Here is a 19,282-nt window from a genome sequence, read left to right as displayed (position 1 = left end):
ACTACAACGCGATCATCGCGATTTTTCATCAGTTTGGTCTCGCCCTCAAGAAAGAGCATGGATTCTTCAAATGATGTAGCAGCCACACCTGTACCTAATCAACAAAATGAAAAGGAATGTTCAGACTTTGTAAACTTAAAGCAGCCCAACACTCTTCATTCACAGGGGCCTGTCTTGTTTAGTGCAGAAAATAATGAAACAGCATTTATTAATGTCACTGAGACAGTGACTGAAGGAGAAACATTCGTGGACATTAATTTGGGCACTACAGCTGGCCAAATGGATGAGTCTCGAAGCGACAGGCTGGACTTTTCCGCAATGGGAGCCAAACCAAAACAAAGTGCCATGATGACTGCATCTGTTGTTACACCCACTTCCTCCTCTCCCTCTTCTTCTTCTTTTTTCACATTACCAGCACCGGTGAAGGAAGAAGAATTCTCGGAAGAGCTTTTCACATCACATGGACAAGGACTACAAGAGACGACGGACCTCCAGTTGACTGTTGATAATGTATGTAACATTTGTAATGTTCATAATATTTCAGGTATTTCTCTTTCTAAATTACAGCTATCAGTGTTAAGCAAGGGTTTAAATTTTGTACCGAGTACAGGGACAGATTTTTGTACTCTAATACCTGAGCTGCTATACTTTGCACGGAATGTAATGTTGAAGCAAATGTTTAATGATACCAACAGTGTTCAAACACCTCATGCACTGAAGCAACCTAACACTTTTTCACCTATTTTAAATCCTACACTATTGTTGTTTCTTAAATCATGTGAACATGAAATTGAGCAGTATCTACAGAATACACATAGATCTATGTATTTCAACTTAGACCAAGCACATAGAAATGCACTGCAAGAGCTAAAGAATAATACCGACATAGTTATAAAAGCTTCAAATTCTCTCTGAGGTCAGGAAGACTTTTGTCTGTAACGTGTCTATCAGTGCTCCTATGTATTCTATAACCTGGACAGGGTTCAGAAGAGATTTTTCTGTGTTGACTGTAATTCCTAGATGGTGTGCAAGGCGTAGGAAATAGTCTCTCGTCTGGCAAAGTAGACACTTGTTGGGAGCAGTAAGGAGCCAATCATCCAGGTAAGGGTAGACCTGAATTCCCTGAAGCCTCAGGTGAACTGCTACCACTGCCATCACTTTGGTGAACACTCTGGGGGCTGTGGTGAGACCAAAAGGTAGGGCTCGAAAGTGATAATAATTGGCCCCTAGCCGAAAGCAGAGAAACCACCTAGAGCTTCTGTGCATCTTTATGTGATAGTAAGTGTCCTGGAGGTCGAACGAGCACATCCAGTTGCTCTCTTGCAGGTACGGCAGGATGGACTGTAAGGTGACCATCCGGAACTTCTCTTTGGCAACTGACAGGTTCAGAGTAGACAGGTCCAGAATGGGCATTAAGTCCCCCGTCTTTTCTGGCACCAAAAAGAACCTGGAGTAGATGCCCGATCCCAACTGATCTAGGGGGACAGGTTTGATGGCTTGTTTCTTTAGCAGCTTGGAAACCTCTAGTGCTGCTGCCTCCCTTTGCGCGGGTGGGATGTCTGGGAGGTGTTTGGAAGGGGTGGGGGGAACCACAAACGGGACTGAATAGACTCTGGATATTATCTGAAGCATCCAACGGTCTGATAACACAGACCCCCATGCTGTCAGGTGCAACAACAGGCAACCCCCAACTGCCTCCAGAACAGAGCAATCGGGCAACCCCTCAGGGCTGCTGTGTGGGCCTGTCCGAGAACGGTTCTCGAAACCCAATATTCCTTGGACCTCCTCTGCCTCTGGGCTGGCATCTGTCCTGTCCACCTCTGCCTCTAGGGGAAGAAGGGCCCTGAGTGTCCCGGGAATACTGAGACTTCTGGAACCACATCTTCTTTTGCCCTCGCTGATTCTGGGAAAAGGATCTTTGAGGGTTAAAGAAGCGGATTCCGATAGCAGACAGTGTCTTTCCATCTTTCTCACTCTGGACCAAAGTGTCACGGATGTTTTTTTCAAAGAGGGAAGAATCGTCATAATGGGCATTCGCAAAAGATGCCTTGAAGGGTTTCGTGAAATGACACAACCTGAGCTAGGTGTGGCACCTCATAGCAATGCTGGACCCAGCCGTCCTAGCCACTCCTTCGGTAGCGTGCGAGAGGAATTGCATGGATGTATTAGAAAATGCTGTCAAGGTAGCCATCCTCGTGGAGAACGTACACCTGTCCTCCTGCGACATGAACTGTGGAGGCAACTCAGCCAGTTTCTTAACCAGGTCACACTGTAGTCGAGTAACATGGGCCAAATAGTTCAGCGCCCTTATGGAAAAGGTTGCTGATGCATACACCCGCTTACCTAGATAATACATCGTCCTAGACTCACGGTCAGGAGGATGGACCAAGGAACTCTCCTGGGCTAGTTCCCTCTTGGTGGCGGCTGCAACCACCATAGCATCTACCGGGGACCCTTTATTCCAAGCAGGTCTGTCTGCAGGGGTGCTTAAGATTTTATCTGGGCACCTTGGGATTGGTTCCATATTCTGTGTTTCCTTCCAAGCCGCAAGGTGACCAAGTCCACTAGTGGATCCGTGGGGGGGGGGGGAGACACCCAGGAAGCAGACGGGCCTCAATTCAAAAAGCTCCTCAAAGCACACTACATGAATACCTGGTTGTGCTCCTGTGATTCCCCAGGCTAAACACTACTGAACCATCTATCTAAACCTAATCTCCATGTATCCTATCTACACCACTATGTGAATGAATACTCTTCTAAGTGTGTTTTCTATAGTAGCATCATCTACATTGTCACAAGGAATATATATTATGTTTATTATGTACCATAGGAAATTTGTAAGAAATGTATAATACTGGTACTATCTACCATATGAAACTATGTGCTAATGTTTCTCATCTTGTTTTGCTATATGTTATCTTACGCCACTTATTATGTATTACTAGATATCCATAGTGTAAACCTGGTTGATTTCTTCCAGTTGATTTATGTAATTTTATCTAGAGCTTTTCTCCCTGGGCCTCCGCTGAAAAAGGACCTGAGCCCAGCCGGACTTTCCCGGTGAGCAAATGTAAAAAAAAAAAATAAATAAAATAAATCTCTCACAATGAAATAAGCAACAACCTCCATCTTTCTTTTTTAACCCACCACACATAATCCAAAGGTACATCTGAACCACCATATAAACCTAATTCATTCCACCTTATCTCTCAGTTCTTTTACACCTTCTTTCATTCCTCCTTCACTCCACTTCCACTCTTTAATATCCTGCTTTATTCTGAACTATTCTTATCCATATTTCACTTGCACCCTGTTATTCAAACTCATTTGAACTATTCTTATCCAGATTTTACTTGCACTCTGTTATTCAAACACAGCAGGCAATATCTATTTGCATAGTTATAAACTATGGCAGACAAAGCTACTACACAGACTTTAAGGACCACTCATAATATTATTAACCTTGCAGTAAGTATTAAAACATTTAATTTCCATCCCTTTTAATGGAAAGATTCCCATTTGACATTCTTTATAGCACTATTTTACCTACGTTTAGTCTGCCCTTCCAGTATAGTATCTACCTTACCTACCACTGAATTACAGATGTCTACAGGGCAGCCCCTCGTCTTCAATAAAGCCAAGCATTTTCCATCAGTTATTACTGGCTTGAAAGATCAGTTGCCCCAGCCTGTAAAATAAACAAGACTAATCACAAACAAGACTGTTTTTTGTTTCATATTTCAAATAATTCCTTATTCCTGCAGACAGCTATTTTTTTATTTAAATTTCTCATGGCAATATCAAGTACTTGAGTCAATATAATCTACTAAAAAGAAATTTAAAAAGTAACTAAAACTTTAATGTAAAAGTATCAGTAGTGGTTCATAATTTTCTAAACAGTATCTACTTGTATGTATCATTTAGCATGAATCAGTATATCATCTCACATACAGTGCTACTAAGCTTCCTAGAGTAATATTATAATCTTCATTCAAACTTTCAAATAAGGGAAAACTGACAGCCTTTACTTTTTTGGGAAAATTTAAACTGTCACCAATTCTGCTCCATTTAAACTACTATAAAAATCCTTCTAGGCATGGCTGGACCCTTTTATGCGGAAACCACTTACCTTATTCAATCTGGGATAAGAATGATCCAGAAAGAAAAACATAACATGAAAAAGAAAAAAAAATACTTTTATGGCAAGCTCAGTATAGAGCACAGTTTAATCAATATATTTATTCTCATTTAGTATGATTGCAACATCTGTCTCTTTACTGCGCAGTCTTGTTCAATATAGTATGATTCATAATATATAGTGCGCAGTCTTGCTCAATATAGTATGATTCATAAGATTTTAAGTTTTCTTAAACAACCAGTTCATGTCAAACTCCTCTGTCTATTTTACCAGCATGAGCCAGGAGTTGCTTGTCATAAAAAGGTCACTCTTCTCTCACAAACTTTACTTTTTTTCACATTCATCTTTTTCACGTACTAATTCAAGGTTTATCAATTCCATTGCAACATCTTCCATTTGTTCCATTTTAGCTGTGTCAGTCATACAGGCAGTTCTTTTATTTTCTCACCAAAACTCCAACAACATCAGCTTGAGCTTTCCACATCAGACCTTTTCAGGCAATGAAAAATTCCTCGCTGATGCAACACTCAAGGAGTCATTAGCAAAATCAGTTAATTCCACAATTCTGGCTCTTAACATCTTCCAGTAAACTATTTTCTTTCTCACCCTCTAAATCGCCATATAATGTTAAATTACTTTCTAATGCTTTGTTTTCCAGTCCAATGAAATGCAACTTAATTTGGTGAAGTCTTTTTCCTTGCTGCCCTTTTATGCATCTCTACCATTTCCTGCCTAGCTGACCGTACTAACACTCATTGGTCTTGCAGGTATTTGGAATTTTCAATATTTTCAAATTCAAGTCTTTTCAAGCAGACATTAAAAATTCCAATCAAATGCTTTAGCTCAATTTGTACTGTTGATGGTCACTTCACTTATATTCAATCAACACCTTTTTTGGTTCTTCGGATGGCAAGCACTGAATATTACAGACACCTGAATCAGACTTTTTAAACTTAATCCCCCTCAAAAGATACCACTTCAGTGACACAGTACATATCCTCTACTGCAGACCTTTCAGCAATACCTTTACCTGTCTCTTCATTTGAAACTGCATTTAATTAATAATTTTGATGTTTTTATTAAGTGATTTTTGCTCATTACCAGCACAACATCCTACTTTAAACACCACCACACATGCTTTGCTTTAAATGATTTTAGTACGTGTGCCTGTGATGTAGACTTGAAAGCCCATTTGGATACAAGTATATTTTCAAGAGAGCAGAAAATGAACTTCTGGTCTGCATAAAGCAGCATATTCAGCAACAAATAATTACCACGATCAAGTAGCAGCCATTTGAAACACATTGTTCATTTCAGAATGATGAACTTACAGATATCAGCACAAGGAGCAGCTTAAAATTGTTTCATGATACTAAGAAATGGTAAGCCTATGGAGAAATTTGTCAATTTATTACCTTTCTGCATGTGAAGAATAAGGAGATATGTAACGTGTTAGACACCTAATTAATCTATAATTGTTGTGTCTTTCGGCTTTTCCCGGTTAGGGGTCGCCACAGCGGAACTCCGGTCCACTAATGACTGGTAGTTGATTTTTACGTGCCGAGTTACCAGCCCTGATGCACAACCTTCAACGAAGGTACGCCCATTCATGCATGTCTCCACGCAGAAGATGCTCTTAGCTGAGAATCGAATCGGACAGCGTCTTACTGTGAGGCGACAATGCTACCACAGCACCAACACCGCTAAACATCAAAAACTGCAGAGCTCAAGGTATGATGGCACTGAAAGAACAGCAGTGGCATACAGTGCTTGTGTTATTCTATTCCACAAAAAAAAACAGCACGTTACTTTATCTACACCATGGTGTGTGTGTGTGTGTGTGTGTGTGTGTGTGTGTGTGTGTGTGTGTGTGTGTGTGTGTGTGTGTGTGTGTGTCACACATCAAACCTTGCAATTTAAAATCTTGTCAAGCATCTGAAATCACTTGCATGTCAGATGGCTGTGAAGGAATGGAAACCATTCTTTAAGTCTTTCCCAAGGCTCCAAAGACATCTGGAATGGTTACTTCAACAGATGAATACAAAACAAATAACACCTGGGCAAAACTACCAAAGTAAATCCAAAAGCTGCTATGTAAAACACAATGCATGGTGAGAAATGTGCACTAATTTGGAAGACTTCTATGCAGGAAATGAAAAGCTTATTTCATAATTAATTATCTTCACAATCCACTTTTCAGCAAGTGCTGAGATTGGGAAAGGACCTGGGATATGTCATAGTTAAGTGCCTTACCTGCTAACTTCAAAATCCACTTCTGAGCTGACTCTGTGGAAAAGTCATTGATATATTTGCCAGAAGGATTCCAAGATGTATGCTGCTTTTAATCCTATTGCCTTAAACACTACATGTTGCGAGTTTTGTTATGCCAATCTGAGCTGTAATCATCTTAATTTGACAGAACTATTACAATACCCATAATCTGTCTATGCTGTAGGTGGAGTGGACACTCTAAATTGGCCCTAGGTGTGAGTGTATGCATATGTGTGCCTTCTGTGGAAGGTTGGGTGCAGGCTGGCAACTTGACACTGTAAAATTCCACTGCCAATTATGAGTGGGCAAGATGATCCGCTGTGGCGACCCCTAACTGGGAAAAGCCGAAATAAGAATAAGATAATTTGTCTAATTTGCTCATTTGAAGCCACTGCAAAAATCTGTTTAATTAGGTGTGTGAAGAGAAAGTTTCTGCTCTTCTTCTCAGTAGGAATACCTCATTGGATATAGTATGTGTAAATGAGTACAGTTTCATGGCTGGAACTCTTCAATGAAACTACAAAGGAAAAATAAAACATTAAAACAGTTAGCTCTGGATAATATGGGGGAGGGGGGGCAGTCTCCTCATCCTCCCATGCAGGAGCTACATCATTTGCTGCTCAGGAAGAATCTTGGTTTCACTTGAGTCCTGTCCACAAAATAGGAGCCAACATCATCATCAGAACTACTAAAGCAAGATGATGAAAACCCATCTGGCCTTCTTAGTCTTCATACGTATACTTGTGAATAGGCTTTTCAAATGTTTTTTACAGCCATCAAAACAGTGCCAGATTTCACTGTCTCAATACTCAAGGCAGTATGTCATGCCAAATCCAGCAGTAATGCAGATGGCCACAAGCAGCATGGTACATATTAGGTGCTCACCACTAACTATTTTGCAGATTAGGCATAGCAGTTTGAGAACATACACCTCAGATGGAATTTTCAGCATCCGAAGCAATCAAAACAATATTGATGTGAATCTCTCAGTATTTAAACCATTATGCTGTGCTGAATCCAAGGCTAACATAGATAGCATCAGAGTCATGTGATACATATGGAGAATTCACTCCTATGCATGCTGAAGCCAAACATGACAATTTGAGAACAGATTTTTCTGATGAAGTTTTTGGCCTTTTTACATCAAAAATCATCAAAACAGTACTGCATGTGCCTCTTTCAGCATTCAAATCATCATGCGGTGTTGAAAACAGGGGCCAAAGTCAACACCAGTATCATGTGACACAAAAGGAGAATTAACTTTAATCCACCATGCAGACTATGCATATCAGTTTGGAAGCAGACTGTTGCAACATACTTGTCTCTTCGGGCATTTTATACCCCAACTATGAAAACAATGGCAGACACCATAAGTAGGAGACTCTCCATCCCTCACAACTGGAATTTAAGCAGTAAGACCATCATCACAATCACTGAACTCTGGGGTCTTACAAAGGTGGGTGTTTCTGCTTCTCATCTGAACAATGTCCTACTTAAGTTTTTGCTCCTTCTCATCAAACCAAGGGTAATCACTGCCTTCTCAGTAAGATGGAACCAATGGATCCTCTTTGCATTTTCTCCAACTCATTTAACTGTAAGCTGCTTGTTAAAAAATCGAGACAGTAAACATGTTTTTAGTTGTCCATCTGTGTCAAAGATGTTCCTGGTTCATCCCTTCTCCGAGAGATGTCAGACACCCAGCCTGGAACTGTTCTTCTCAACAGTTTCCTAACTTAACAAGAATTTATTTATTTATTTTACATTTGTTAATTGGGATAGTCCGTCTGGGTGGAACCCCATTTTCAGCGGAGGCCTGGGGAGAAAAGCTCCAAAAAAAAGTTACAGTGTATATTTACAAAGGCTTAACAGACATATTTAAGAAAATTACAAGAATTGTACATCAGATTATACAATAAATACTACAGGCTGCGGTGGTACGGCGGTAGCATTGTTACCTCACAGCAAGAGGTTCTCCCGTTCGATTCTTGACTTGGCCTGGGAGTGCCTTCTGTGTGAAGTCTGCATGTCCTCCCCGCGGTTGGGTAGCGTTCAAAAGACATGCATGTGTAAATGGGCGTGCCTTTGTTGAAGGTTGGGTGTTGAGCTGGCACCTCGGCGTTTCGTAAAAATCTACTGCCAATCATTAGCAGACCGGAGTTCCGCTGTGGCGACCCCTTACCGGGAAAAACCGAAAGACAAACAACTTTACATAGGTAAAAGACAGCACTTTTCAGATACATTTAAAAAAAAAATGTATTTATTTATTTATTTTTATTCATGGCAGGTGTAGATGTTGATGTATGCATAGATGCTGCAACAACATTGAGCAGTGTATAATGAACATAGTAGTTGTTTTCTTAGTCTAAATAGCTGGTAGGTGCTGTTAGCTCTGTTGCTCTAGGTTAATAAGGGGGGGGGGGATAAGTGGGTGAAGAAGGCAGACTGCTTCATCCCAATCTCAGAGCTCTCATTATGGACAGCATGGAAGATCTTAGGTTGATTCCCAGTAACCATCTTATTTTTAAACGTGTTGATATGCCCATTCTAAAAGAAGCTAATACTTACTACTTGAAAATCATACTTTTCTAAATAATAGGTATTTTATTTGGCATTAAAATAGCTGCATTGGATGGAGCCTGTAGCTTAATTCCTCAGATACTGCAATTTCTTGCTTATTTTGTTTCACACCACTTAAATCTGTTTTTATTTCTTTTACTGTGTAATTTATAGCTCTGCAGAGATCCTTTCATGTTAAATGCTCATTCTTGACATTTACAATTTATGGTGCCCTTCTGTACCTTGCCAGGTAGATATTGCTTTTATATATTTTTTTCTTTGTCTTGCTCAGGTCACATGTTCAAATTCCATTTGATTTTTGAGTTACAGTATGTAGACCAGGCTAACAAAAAAGAGAGAGAGAGAGAAAACTGTCACATCTATATCTACAAATAATTAGTACTACCTGCATGTTTGTGCTGTAAAACAAAACACATGGGGTGTGAGTATTCAACACAAAGCTAGTTTTAAAAAAAGAAAACCACATTGTAGCTTGTTTGTTTACACATTAGCTGATGATGTACATGTAGAATCTCCTTGCATCCAACTCATGATGCAGTGAAAATGTATATTATGCCTCCTCACACACATAATGCACTGCAAAAACATGTGCATTCCTCACATACCCATGATGCACGGCAAAAGCACACACTACCTTGTCATAAATTCCCTCCCCAAAAGATTGCACCACTCCTGAAAATTTCTGGATCTGCCCATTAACAGTATGTCTATCCCTTATGACTCATTTGCTCCTAAATACTTTCTGTCCTGGGATTATCATGGCCTATCCTGTCTTACCATGGCCCATGTCTCAGTTATTCCAGTTACACTGGCTTCGCTGTTAACAGGACTGGCCTTTGGTCAACTGGTGCCCTAGGCAAAAGGTCTCCACAGCGCCCCCCCCCCCCCCACACACACACACCCGGTGCCCCCATCCTGGTCTAACCATACCATCCAGATTACTGGAAAAGTGTCCCTGCTAGACCAGCACCCTAGGCAGTCTCCTAGATGACCTATGCCTAAGGCCAGCTATGGCTGTTTACTATTAGTGTGTTAAGCTCTGCCATCTTTCTCATTAAGTTTCTGACATTGCTTCTATTGCTAAGCAACATTCCAACCTTTCTAGCTTACTGCTATCAAAGGAAGTCTTGTAATCAGCATGCAATTTGTGAAGAAACTGTAATCATTTCAGACTATATATATATATATATATATATATATATATACATATATATATATGGGTCCCATACACTAGATCGAATTTTCACTAATTTGAAATAGTGCATGGAATGCTCACTGCAGCGAAAGTGCACTTACGCGAAGTTCAGTACAACGAACGGGTGTTGTACTGAACTTCCGTGCAGTACTCACGGACCTTAGGGTTAGGGCACGGGTCATAGTAAGGGGATAGCCCGTACCTGTGCCCTAACCCTAAGGTCTATGACGACTGCAGCGCAGTGAAGGACATAGCAATGTCCTCCACTATGGTGCGACAGTCACGAATCTTAGGGTTAGGGCATGAGTTAGGGTAAGGGGATAGCTTTACTAACTATCACCTTACCCTAACCCGTGCCCTAACCCTAAGGTCCGTGACTATCTCTCCATAGTGGAGGACATAGCTTGTTTTTTATGTCCTCCACTCTGCTGCGGTGTTTTCGGTGAAGTGCACTTACGCAAAAGTTCACTTTCATTAAAGTGAACTTTCGCAGAAGTGACGCTTCCTATTACAAGTTCGAAGTAGTGAACTTTCGTTCTTGTAATAGGAATCCATATATATATATATATATATATATATATATATATATATATATATATATATATATATATACTATATATATAACTGGTACCATGCAAAACTGAATTATGAGCCCATAAATTAGCATTTACTACTACAGGTCTACAGAAGAATTTCCCGTTTATGCGGACAACGCCTTCTAAAAATACCACTTGATTTTGCAGCAAGCCCATGATTTTGCCTCATATTTTTGCTCTATCCCTCATAAAAATGTTTAATTTTCTGGTAAATCACTGAGGATTATACTCAGTCAGTAATGCTAGACACATCAGAGTCCCATACTTCTTGTGTCTCAGAAAATGCATGTTGAAGCAAAACATGTTGTTCTGTTAAACTTTTAAAGTAAATTAGACCAGTATCCAAAAAATGCCCCTGATTTTTGGTCTTTGCTCCCCCTTATTTTTGGCTTTGTCCAAAATTGTTAAGCAAAGAAGTGGAAAAAAAATATTTCTAGATAACTGAAATTAGATTACTGTGTATATTCTAGAAATGTCCATGTTTTCATCATTTATCTGTTTTCTAAATCCATGGTGCACAGAGATGTAATAATACTTTATCATATATGTCCTGTTTACTTTTATCAATATCAAGTATTCTTTATTCACTCCTTTCCAGCAAGGTCCTGACTTTAGAACCCCCTTAGTCTCTACTTACTTTACTTATTTATTTAAATTAGTAAGCGAATGGATCCTTCTTAGGCAATTTTCAGTCATGCCCTGAGTCACAAAGGCAAGGGAAAATATAATGTATATTTTATTATTTTATTTTAACTTGTTAACCTGGGTACAGTACTGATCTCAATGGACCATTTTCTGATCAGCATGGGAAAGGCATTCAAGATGCAGAGATGAATAAAACAATCAACATATTTAACAAACAATAAAAATATATGAACAAATAGTAAAAATAAATGAGTTATCTGCTGATAAAAGTACAAACTATACACGTTTTATTTGAAGACTGCTAGAACTACTATTGTTTAGATATTATGTATCTGTATTAGGTACTGATAGTTTTGCTGCATGTTGGGAGAGTGACAGGACCTATAGGCAACTTGGAGAGAGAAAGCAGAATACAGCACAGTGAGGAGACTAGGTAGGGAGAAATGAGGAACAGATATTGTTGGGAGGTGTGAGGAAGCTACAGTATCCAAAGAAAAACAAGCAAACATGGAACAACATGCAAACTTCAAAAAAAGGACAGTGGTGACCAGAAGTCGGGACTGAATCCTACAGCTTTGAAATGAACATCTTCCCACTAAGTTTACCACAGTCCTCATGCCATCTATTCCATCTCTTTTGTCACTTCTAATACCCCACTGTCACTTACCTTGAAGATCTGGGTCAGAAGTGGCACCTATAAAACTGAAGACAGGAGGACTGGGAGTATCATGGACATCAAGCAGGAGATGTGAGCATTTTCCAGTATTACACCTAACCAGCTACTACACAGTAGGCAATGAAGATTATGAAGCACGGATGTGTACTACTACCATATGTCAGCATCCTAGCACCCACTCCGGCATACCGCACTGCTTCACAAAGTACTCTGTACTCTTCAAAGTGCTACCTACATATCCTCTGACAGGTATCAGCCCCAAAGAAGAAATCCATTCCCTGTCTGGAACAGGACAGAAGGCTACCAGCACCTCACTTTCATTTCCCTAGTAAGCTTCTGTGGTGTCCAGGCTCACGTCCTGAATCAGGTCATGAAATTGCACAGTCTGGGATGAAGCTTCTGCCCCGATGGAGATGGCTTGTCTTGTAATGCATGAGTAAGTGAATGTTACATGACATAATATTTGATTTGCTTGCAGCATCCAGTGTTGTTACAGTGTCATTCTATCTGAAGTTGGAATGCTCCTTTAGAAGGGGCACTGCCTGCCCCAGGGGAGTTTTCTCAGTCACTAATACTGCTATACAACATAGCATAAGTAAGGTTTGCATCTCAACTAACAGTTGTGTACTGCACTCACCATCCAGGATTCTGCCTGATAAAGAATCAGCACTAAAGCCAGCAAAGACAACTGTATGTACGGCCCCAATTCTGGTACATGCCAACATGGCAGCGACAGCCACTGGGGAAACTGGCATGTAAATAGCAACTCTGTCACCTTTCTTTATCCCATGTCTCTTCAAAACATTGGCAAGGCGGCATGTCATTTCCAGGAGTTTCCTGCAAGATATCATGTATGATTACTGTTATTTTTCTTGTATTTTCCTGTTCTCTACATGTGAAAAACTTAATGCAAAAGACAGCTCTGCAAAACTCTAAGCAAAAGACAGAGCTGTACAAAGTTCATCCAGAAAACTGTATACTTAAACCACAATCATCAGTTACAATAAATCACAACATTATCAAAATTTTAATTATTTTTTTTCTAATGCAATATCCTTACTTTGGGACTGTCGAATGAATAAAGCATATTGTACAGATCCCTCTACACACTTTGAACACAGTTTAGTTTCTGTAACATCAGGACAAATTCAAAACCAAAGGAAAAATGGAAAAACTGCCGTCACACACTATTTTTGTACGTATTTAGACTAAAAAGAAATGTTAAAACTCAAAGAATGAGAACACATATCTAAAGGATCCTTTTGATACAGTCCAAGAGTCAAAATATCATGTTTATGAAAGAAATAAGTTATGTGCAAAATGAATTAGCTACTTAAAATGTTATGTCTAAACACAAAGCACAGGATATACCTGCAAAGGATACTTACCGTAGATGGTTAAAAAAGGCTTCTATGTATGGATTAACATGACAATAGAAATAATCCCGTTCTAATTGGATACCAGTGCATTTTTACAGAGCCATATTCCAGGGGAACTGCTGGATGGCCTTCCATGTAACAACAGCACTAAAGGTACCATTGCTTCTTTGCAAATTAAACACAAACTAAGGCACAGCTGTATAAGATTAAAAAGCAACCCAAACTATTTTCTCTCTACATACAGAAATAAATATGAAGTGAGTAAATTACTAAAATCTAGCTGTATGTTCACCAAGTGACCTTAGACAGAATCAAACATATCCATAATAATTTGCAACTCTATAACTGTAATCTGCCAACAGAACCAAAAGTACTACTACTAGATGAAATATGAAAATGAGGTGTTAGCCTTCACCTGGCTCTTCTAATGGAGCTTTATTTATCTTAAATTTCAATACAGAACAGCATTAGACCTCTGACAGCATCTCAGTCAGTATTACCTTCCTTTAAGCATAGCCTCCATGACTATACAGCAATGGTGCACAACGTCCGGCTTGTGACGCAACGCCATCTGACCCCCAGAGAGTAACCAAAAATTAAAAAAAAAAATGAAAAAGTGCTATGTCTTACTCCTGTCACGCAAACTTTGCAGCACATACTTACTTACCTAATTGACTGCAGTTGCACACACCTCTAATTTTAGCCACGGAAGTAACTATTCTTTGTTGTTTATAACTTGCAGTCTGTAAACAACTTTCTGCAAGAGTTTGTAATAAGTCATGGCTGCAAGCCAGAATAAAGTTAAAAGCAAAGTTGATGTAGAAAACAGGCAATTCCGTGACTGCTGTCTTAAAGGGACAATCCCAGTGTTTAAAATTCGGGTCCAACTTTAGGCTAGCCAACTAACGCCCACTTTAAGCACGTCACTTAAATTCCCCACCCACAATGTCTTTGTTCCTGTAAGCCCTCAGTTCCAGTCTTGTTTCTCTTCCCACTGTGAATTATCTTTCCATTTTGCGTTCCTCCAAGAAGGTGATGTATTTCCACTTCCGAGTTTAATATTCTCCATTTTTTCACAGTTTCTGCGTGTTTAGGAATACATATTTTCCTTATATCAGCAGCTTTCGTTGTTCGGGGGCATTCTTTGCATCAAGTCAGAATATGCCCGGTGATTCTTTTCTTTTTTTTTTTTTTTTTGTGCATAACTTTGATTGTAAATTGCAGCTACCATTTGTTATCAGTCCTGCCTACACTGTACATGATCGGCAAACAGGTAATGGCATTTAAATTTTGTCTAACAAAAAAAAACTCTTTTGGATCGCTATAAACAGCAAGTAAGCTGCAGTTGCCGGTAGTCGATCACATTGCATGCGATGTAATCCAAAGTTGGAATTGCATGTTTTAGTTAATGGTACTGTGATAGCGTTGTCACCTCACAGTAAGACGTTGTCCTGTTCGATTCTCAGCTAGAGCGTCTTCTGTGTGGAGACATGCGTGAATGGGCATACCTTCGTTGAAGGTTGTGCGTCAGGGTCGGCAACTCGGCACATAAAAATCTACTGCCAATCATTGGTGGGCCGGAGTTCCGCTGTGGAGACCCCTAACAGGGAAAAGCCGAAAGACACAACAACAAGTTAATTAAAGTTAAAAGAAAGCGCCAGCTCCTGTGTCCGGATCACACTGTAGTGCAATTGCAAATCTGGATTGTCTTAAATGTGGTGTGATCGGCAACCGGGAACTGCAGTTTATTCTCAAAGTTAAAGAAGCTGAAAACAGCGATCACGGAGCAGCTAAATGAGCTGATGTTACTCCTGCTGCAAGTCAGTATTCCGCAGTAAGTTTCTGATAGTCAACTAATTATGTGCAAGGTCCATGACATTGCCCTATATTTTCATGATTCCTTATAAAACTTGCAGTATTCAAAAAAAAAAAAAAAAGAATGCAATAGCGAAGTTTGGCAGACAACCGAGTTTCAGATGTCATGTACTTCAGTCACTTCAGAAAATCCCTGCTAATGCACAGCCTGTTATTTTAACACTCTTCTAAGAACGGAAGAGCAATATTACGATGTTATTGCCTTCGAAGCTGCCCATTCCCACCTTTTTCATTGTCCCTCTGGACATAAGTTCATTAGTATGTTTTATTTCTTGACCTGATATACTGATGTAGTATTAATGTGTGCGCACCTATGTGAAAGACTCAAGTGTCAAATGGTCACTAGGAGCTTCTAGTTCTCTTTCTCTATATACATATCATGCTGAGTACAGTCAAGTTAAATGCTTCTGTTATTACACTTAGTTATGTTTGTGCTTTTTAAGCAATTATTATTATCTTATGCACTTTGTTTTTATTTATGTGTAATCATGACGTCCAGTCACTTTGTGGTCCATCCACTGCCCAAAACAGAGGATCAGCTAAATGACAGGGAATTAGAATGGAGCTTGTATACAGTGGTAACCAGACATCTCCATCATCTGGAGGTGCTATTTGTTTTGCTTTAGTAACTTATTTTGTAGTTTGGTGTCTTTAACAACAACATATATAAATATGACAGAATTCAAAGGCAAGCGGCTTATTTACTGGTTCTTGGGCCGGCTAGGGGATTCTGCATTAAAGTTGAATTATTGTAGGCAGTACGGAGGGGGTGGGGTTGGCATTAAACGAGAGGGACTATTAAAGAGGAAATTTTTGGTAAGCCATGGATACCAACCTATGAACATCTCCCAGCAAGCCCGAGGCTGTGCAAACTCTTTTAAATGTTGAATCTCCACATATATGCTACAATTGCAATGACAGATGGCCGTAGCAGGGTCAGCACAACAAAGTGTCAACCCAGCTCATCAGAAAATGGTGATAAGAGAGAAAGGACAGTTAGAAGAGGGAAATTAGCAAGAAGATGAAAACATAGGAGGGCAACCAAAAGGAATGACAAAAGTGGGAGACAGAACATTGTTTTTGTAGGAAGGCTCGAATTTCTCATAAAAGAAGATGAATGTTGGCTGGGAAAAGTAGTGAGCATTATTTGTTGAAGGGATTAAAGGGAGAGGGAAGATTGCAGGGATAGAAAAAATAAAACAAACAAAAAAAAAAAAACAAACATAAAATGCAAGCATAGAAAGAGAGTGGTGACAGGGACACAAAAATTGAGGCAGTGTATGGACTCAGACCAAGAATGGACATTTGGTGATATAGTGGAATAAACAAAAAACAAGTTATGATGAATGACACATAAGGCAGAGGAATACATGATTAGGGATAGGACATGGTACATGGCAGATGTCAGGCCTGGAAAGAGGCCAAGCTATGCATCACAATTACCTACATGGCTGATCTCATGTGCAGGCTGTACCTCTGTTGCGAAATGGATAGGGTTAACCCAGCGGCAACCAGCCATGCCAGAAGGTGATCTACAGTAGCGATGCAGGCATCCAGCTATAGGCACACCTCAGATGACATCAGTCTCTACAGTTGCTGCTGTGTGACCATGAGGGACACCTCCATGCTGTTCCCAGAAGAAGAACACCCACTCCTTTCCTGAGTAGTTGACACAAAGGCCACCAGTCTGCCCCCTAGATCTTCTTCAGCAGGGGGACCTCTGTCCTCCTACTGAGAGTCAGGCCTGCTAACCACTGTGGGATCCTGCACGAGAGGAGTTGGCAGTTGAGAGCTAAAGTGATTTCCACCATTCTTCTGTTTCCACCACAGCTAGACCTTTCAACCAGTATCTGTCACAATAATCAGGAGGTACCTCAAACAAATTAAACTGACTACATTTGCTCCAGATGGAATTCCTGGTGATTGCTTAACAATAGCAACCAGCTCAATTTTCTTTCTGGTATCCATTCTTATAAATAGGTCTATTCAGGAATTGCATGTCCCAGCCTTATGGGAAAAAATCTCACATCATCCCACTTCACAAGGGAAGTAACTCCAATATATATCCAACTTCTGACCCATTGCCATTCTCTCCCCTCTTTGAAACATCTTTGAAATTAATTAATGACTCATTTACAAGCTAACAACCTCCTTACCCCCACACAAGATGGTTTCAGACCAAGGCATAGCATTACCCCAGCTCTACTTACTTCATCAGCACTATTAACCTAACCAGTGACAAAGGCCAACTGGTTTCTGCCATGTTTTTGGATCAGTTCAAAGCCTCTGATACCATTTCTCATAGCCTTCTTCTGAAACAACTCTCTTCACTTGGCCTATCAAACACTTCCACCAACTGGTTCTCTAGCTACTTTTCCAATAGACTCCAATCTGTTAAATGGATTAATTCTTACAAATCCTTCCTACCTGTCACAAAAGGTGGTCCCCAAGGTTCCATACTGGAGCCACTGCTTTTTAACATATTTACCAGCAACATACAATCCGCCAAATGTCAAGAATCCCTCATACACTATGCTGATGACTGCACATTAATCTGTTACACTAGTAACATAATTAATCTACAACGCCTCTTGCAGGAGTCATTTTTATCCATTGAAAGCTGGCTCAATAACCTCTAGCTTCTACTTAATCACAAAAAAAAATGCTGCTGTTGTTTCTCCCCAGAACTTGTTAGGGGTCTGTGAGAGAAGCTAACGCTAGAAAAGTTCACCACCCAGGAAAATACACTGCAGGCTACTTACTTGTATTACATCTGTATTCTCGCCAAAAATAATACAGATAAGGTATTTCAGAAATGGGTATGGCAGACAGTGATACAAAACTTCATTGCTGATTGTGGCCATAATACATTATACATCAGGTTCAGTAATGGGTAACCAATATGATATTGCATGACAATCATAAGACATGTTATATTGCTAAGGAAATTTCCATACCAAAAGACACAAGACCATCAACCCAGAATTTGGTCACAGATGTGGAGGGGTTTTTGGTGGTTTTGTTGTCCTTACCTTGGGACGAGGGAGCAGGCCCTCATATCTAGTGATGGCATAGAGTTAGGAGCTGGGATGACGATGACTGCACAGATGTCCGCATGAGATGCATTAGCTCACATTTGGCTTTCTTGTCACCATATTGTACAGCACACCACATGTGATGCAGCACATATTTAGCAAGAGACTTCTTCATAGTTGTTTCTCAGGTCTTTCTATATTAGAACTGCAACACCCTGTATAACAAGGTATGCCTGCATCTATATGCTATTCACAGACTGAGCTGCTATACATCTGACATAGTAGGGTGTTGCCATAGGTGTCTTGTCCTTATGCTTTCACAGCTTCTAGTGGTGTAGGTTCCAAGAGAGAAGGACAGCACATACCTGATGTCAGCACATCACCTCTGACTGTTGATGCAGTGTGCACCTGGCATAGTCAGATGACAAAGTGGCACTTTCTACAAGACTAATAATGGAGGACTCACAGTCATATCCCCAGATATGAAGAGCCTGTTTTGGAGATTGCTGAACTTTCATCTTCATCAGTGTTTGGAAGACGTCCTCTAACTTTGATCTTGACTGTAGTTGGCATATCTGAGCTGCAGAGTCTCTGAAATGTGCATGTGCTGCACAGGGGAGAGGTATAGCTGTTTTTGCCACTAGCAGAACTCTAGGTCTGTCTCAGATTTAGTGTAACATTAAACAGTGGATGTGCAGCTCAGTGATTTTGGCACAGATAGCTGCTACTTGGAACCAATGTGGCGATAGTGAATATGCTACATGACCTTCAGGATGATGTGTAACACTTGTATGGCCTGAAGACCTAAAGTATGACACCCATCTCATGTACAGTGATACAGAGAATCAGAACAGGGAGCAAATAGTGCTACTCAGGTCATTCATTTGTAACACTG

At 40.1% G+C, this 19,282-nt stretch overlaps 1 protein-coding gene across 1 annotated transcript in view; it reads right to left on the bottom strand.

Moving 5' to 3' along the window:
* The window catches only part of ACSS1 (acyl-CoA synthetase short chain family member 1), a 1,456,620-nt gene that overhangs the window by 923,081 nt on the left and 514,257 nt on the right, over positions 1-19,282 (bottom strand). The window contains exon 3 of the mRNA XM_044057731.1: positions 12,736-12,935. Within this exon, the coding sequence (XP_043913666.1) occupies positions 12,736-12,935 (200 nt within the window). The remainder of the gene's footprint in view (positions 1-12,735; positions 12,936-19,282) is intronic.

The sequence above is a fragment of the Protopterus annectens genome, chromosome 1.part2 (genome assembly GCF_019279795.1).
Source record: "Protopterus annectens isolate FY-2018-M chromosome 1.part2, PAN1.0, whole genome shotgun sequence".
In the NCBI taxonomy this organism is placed as follows: domain Eukaryota; kingdom Metazoa; phylum Chordata; order Ceratodontiformes; family Protopteridae; genus Protopterus; species Protopterus annectens.
Note: the sequence above shows the minus strand (reverse complement) of the source record. Positions and strands in the feature narration are given on the sequence as shown.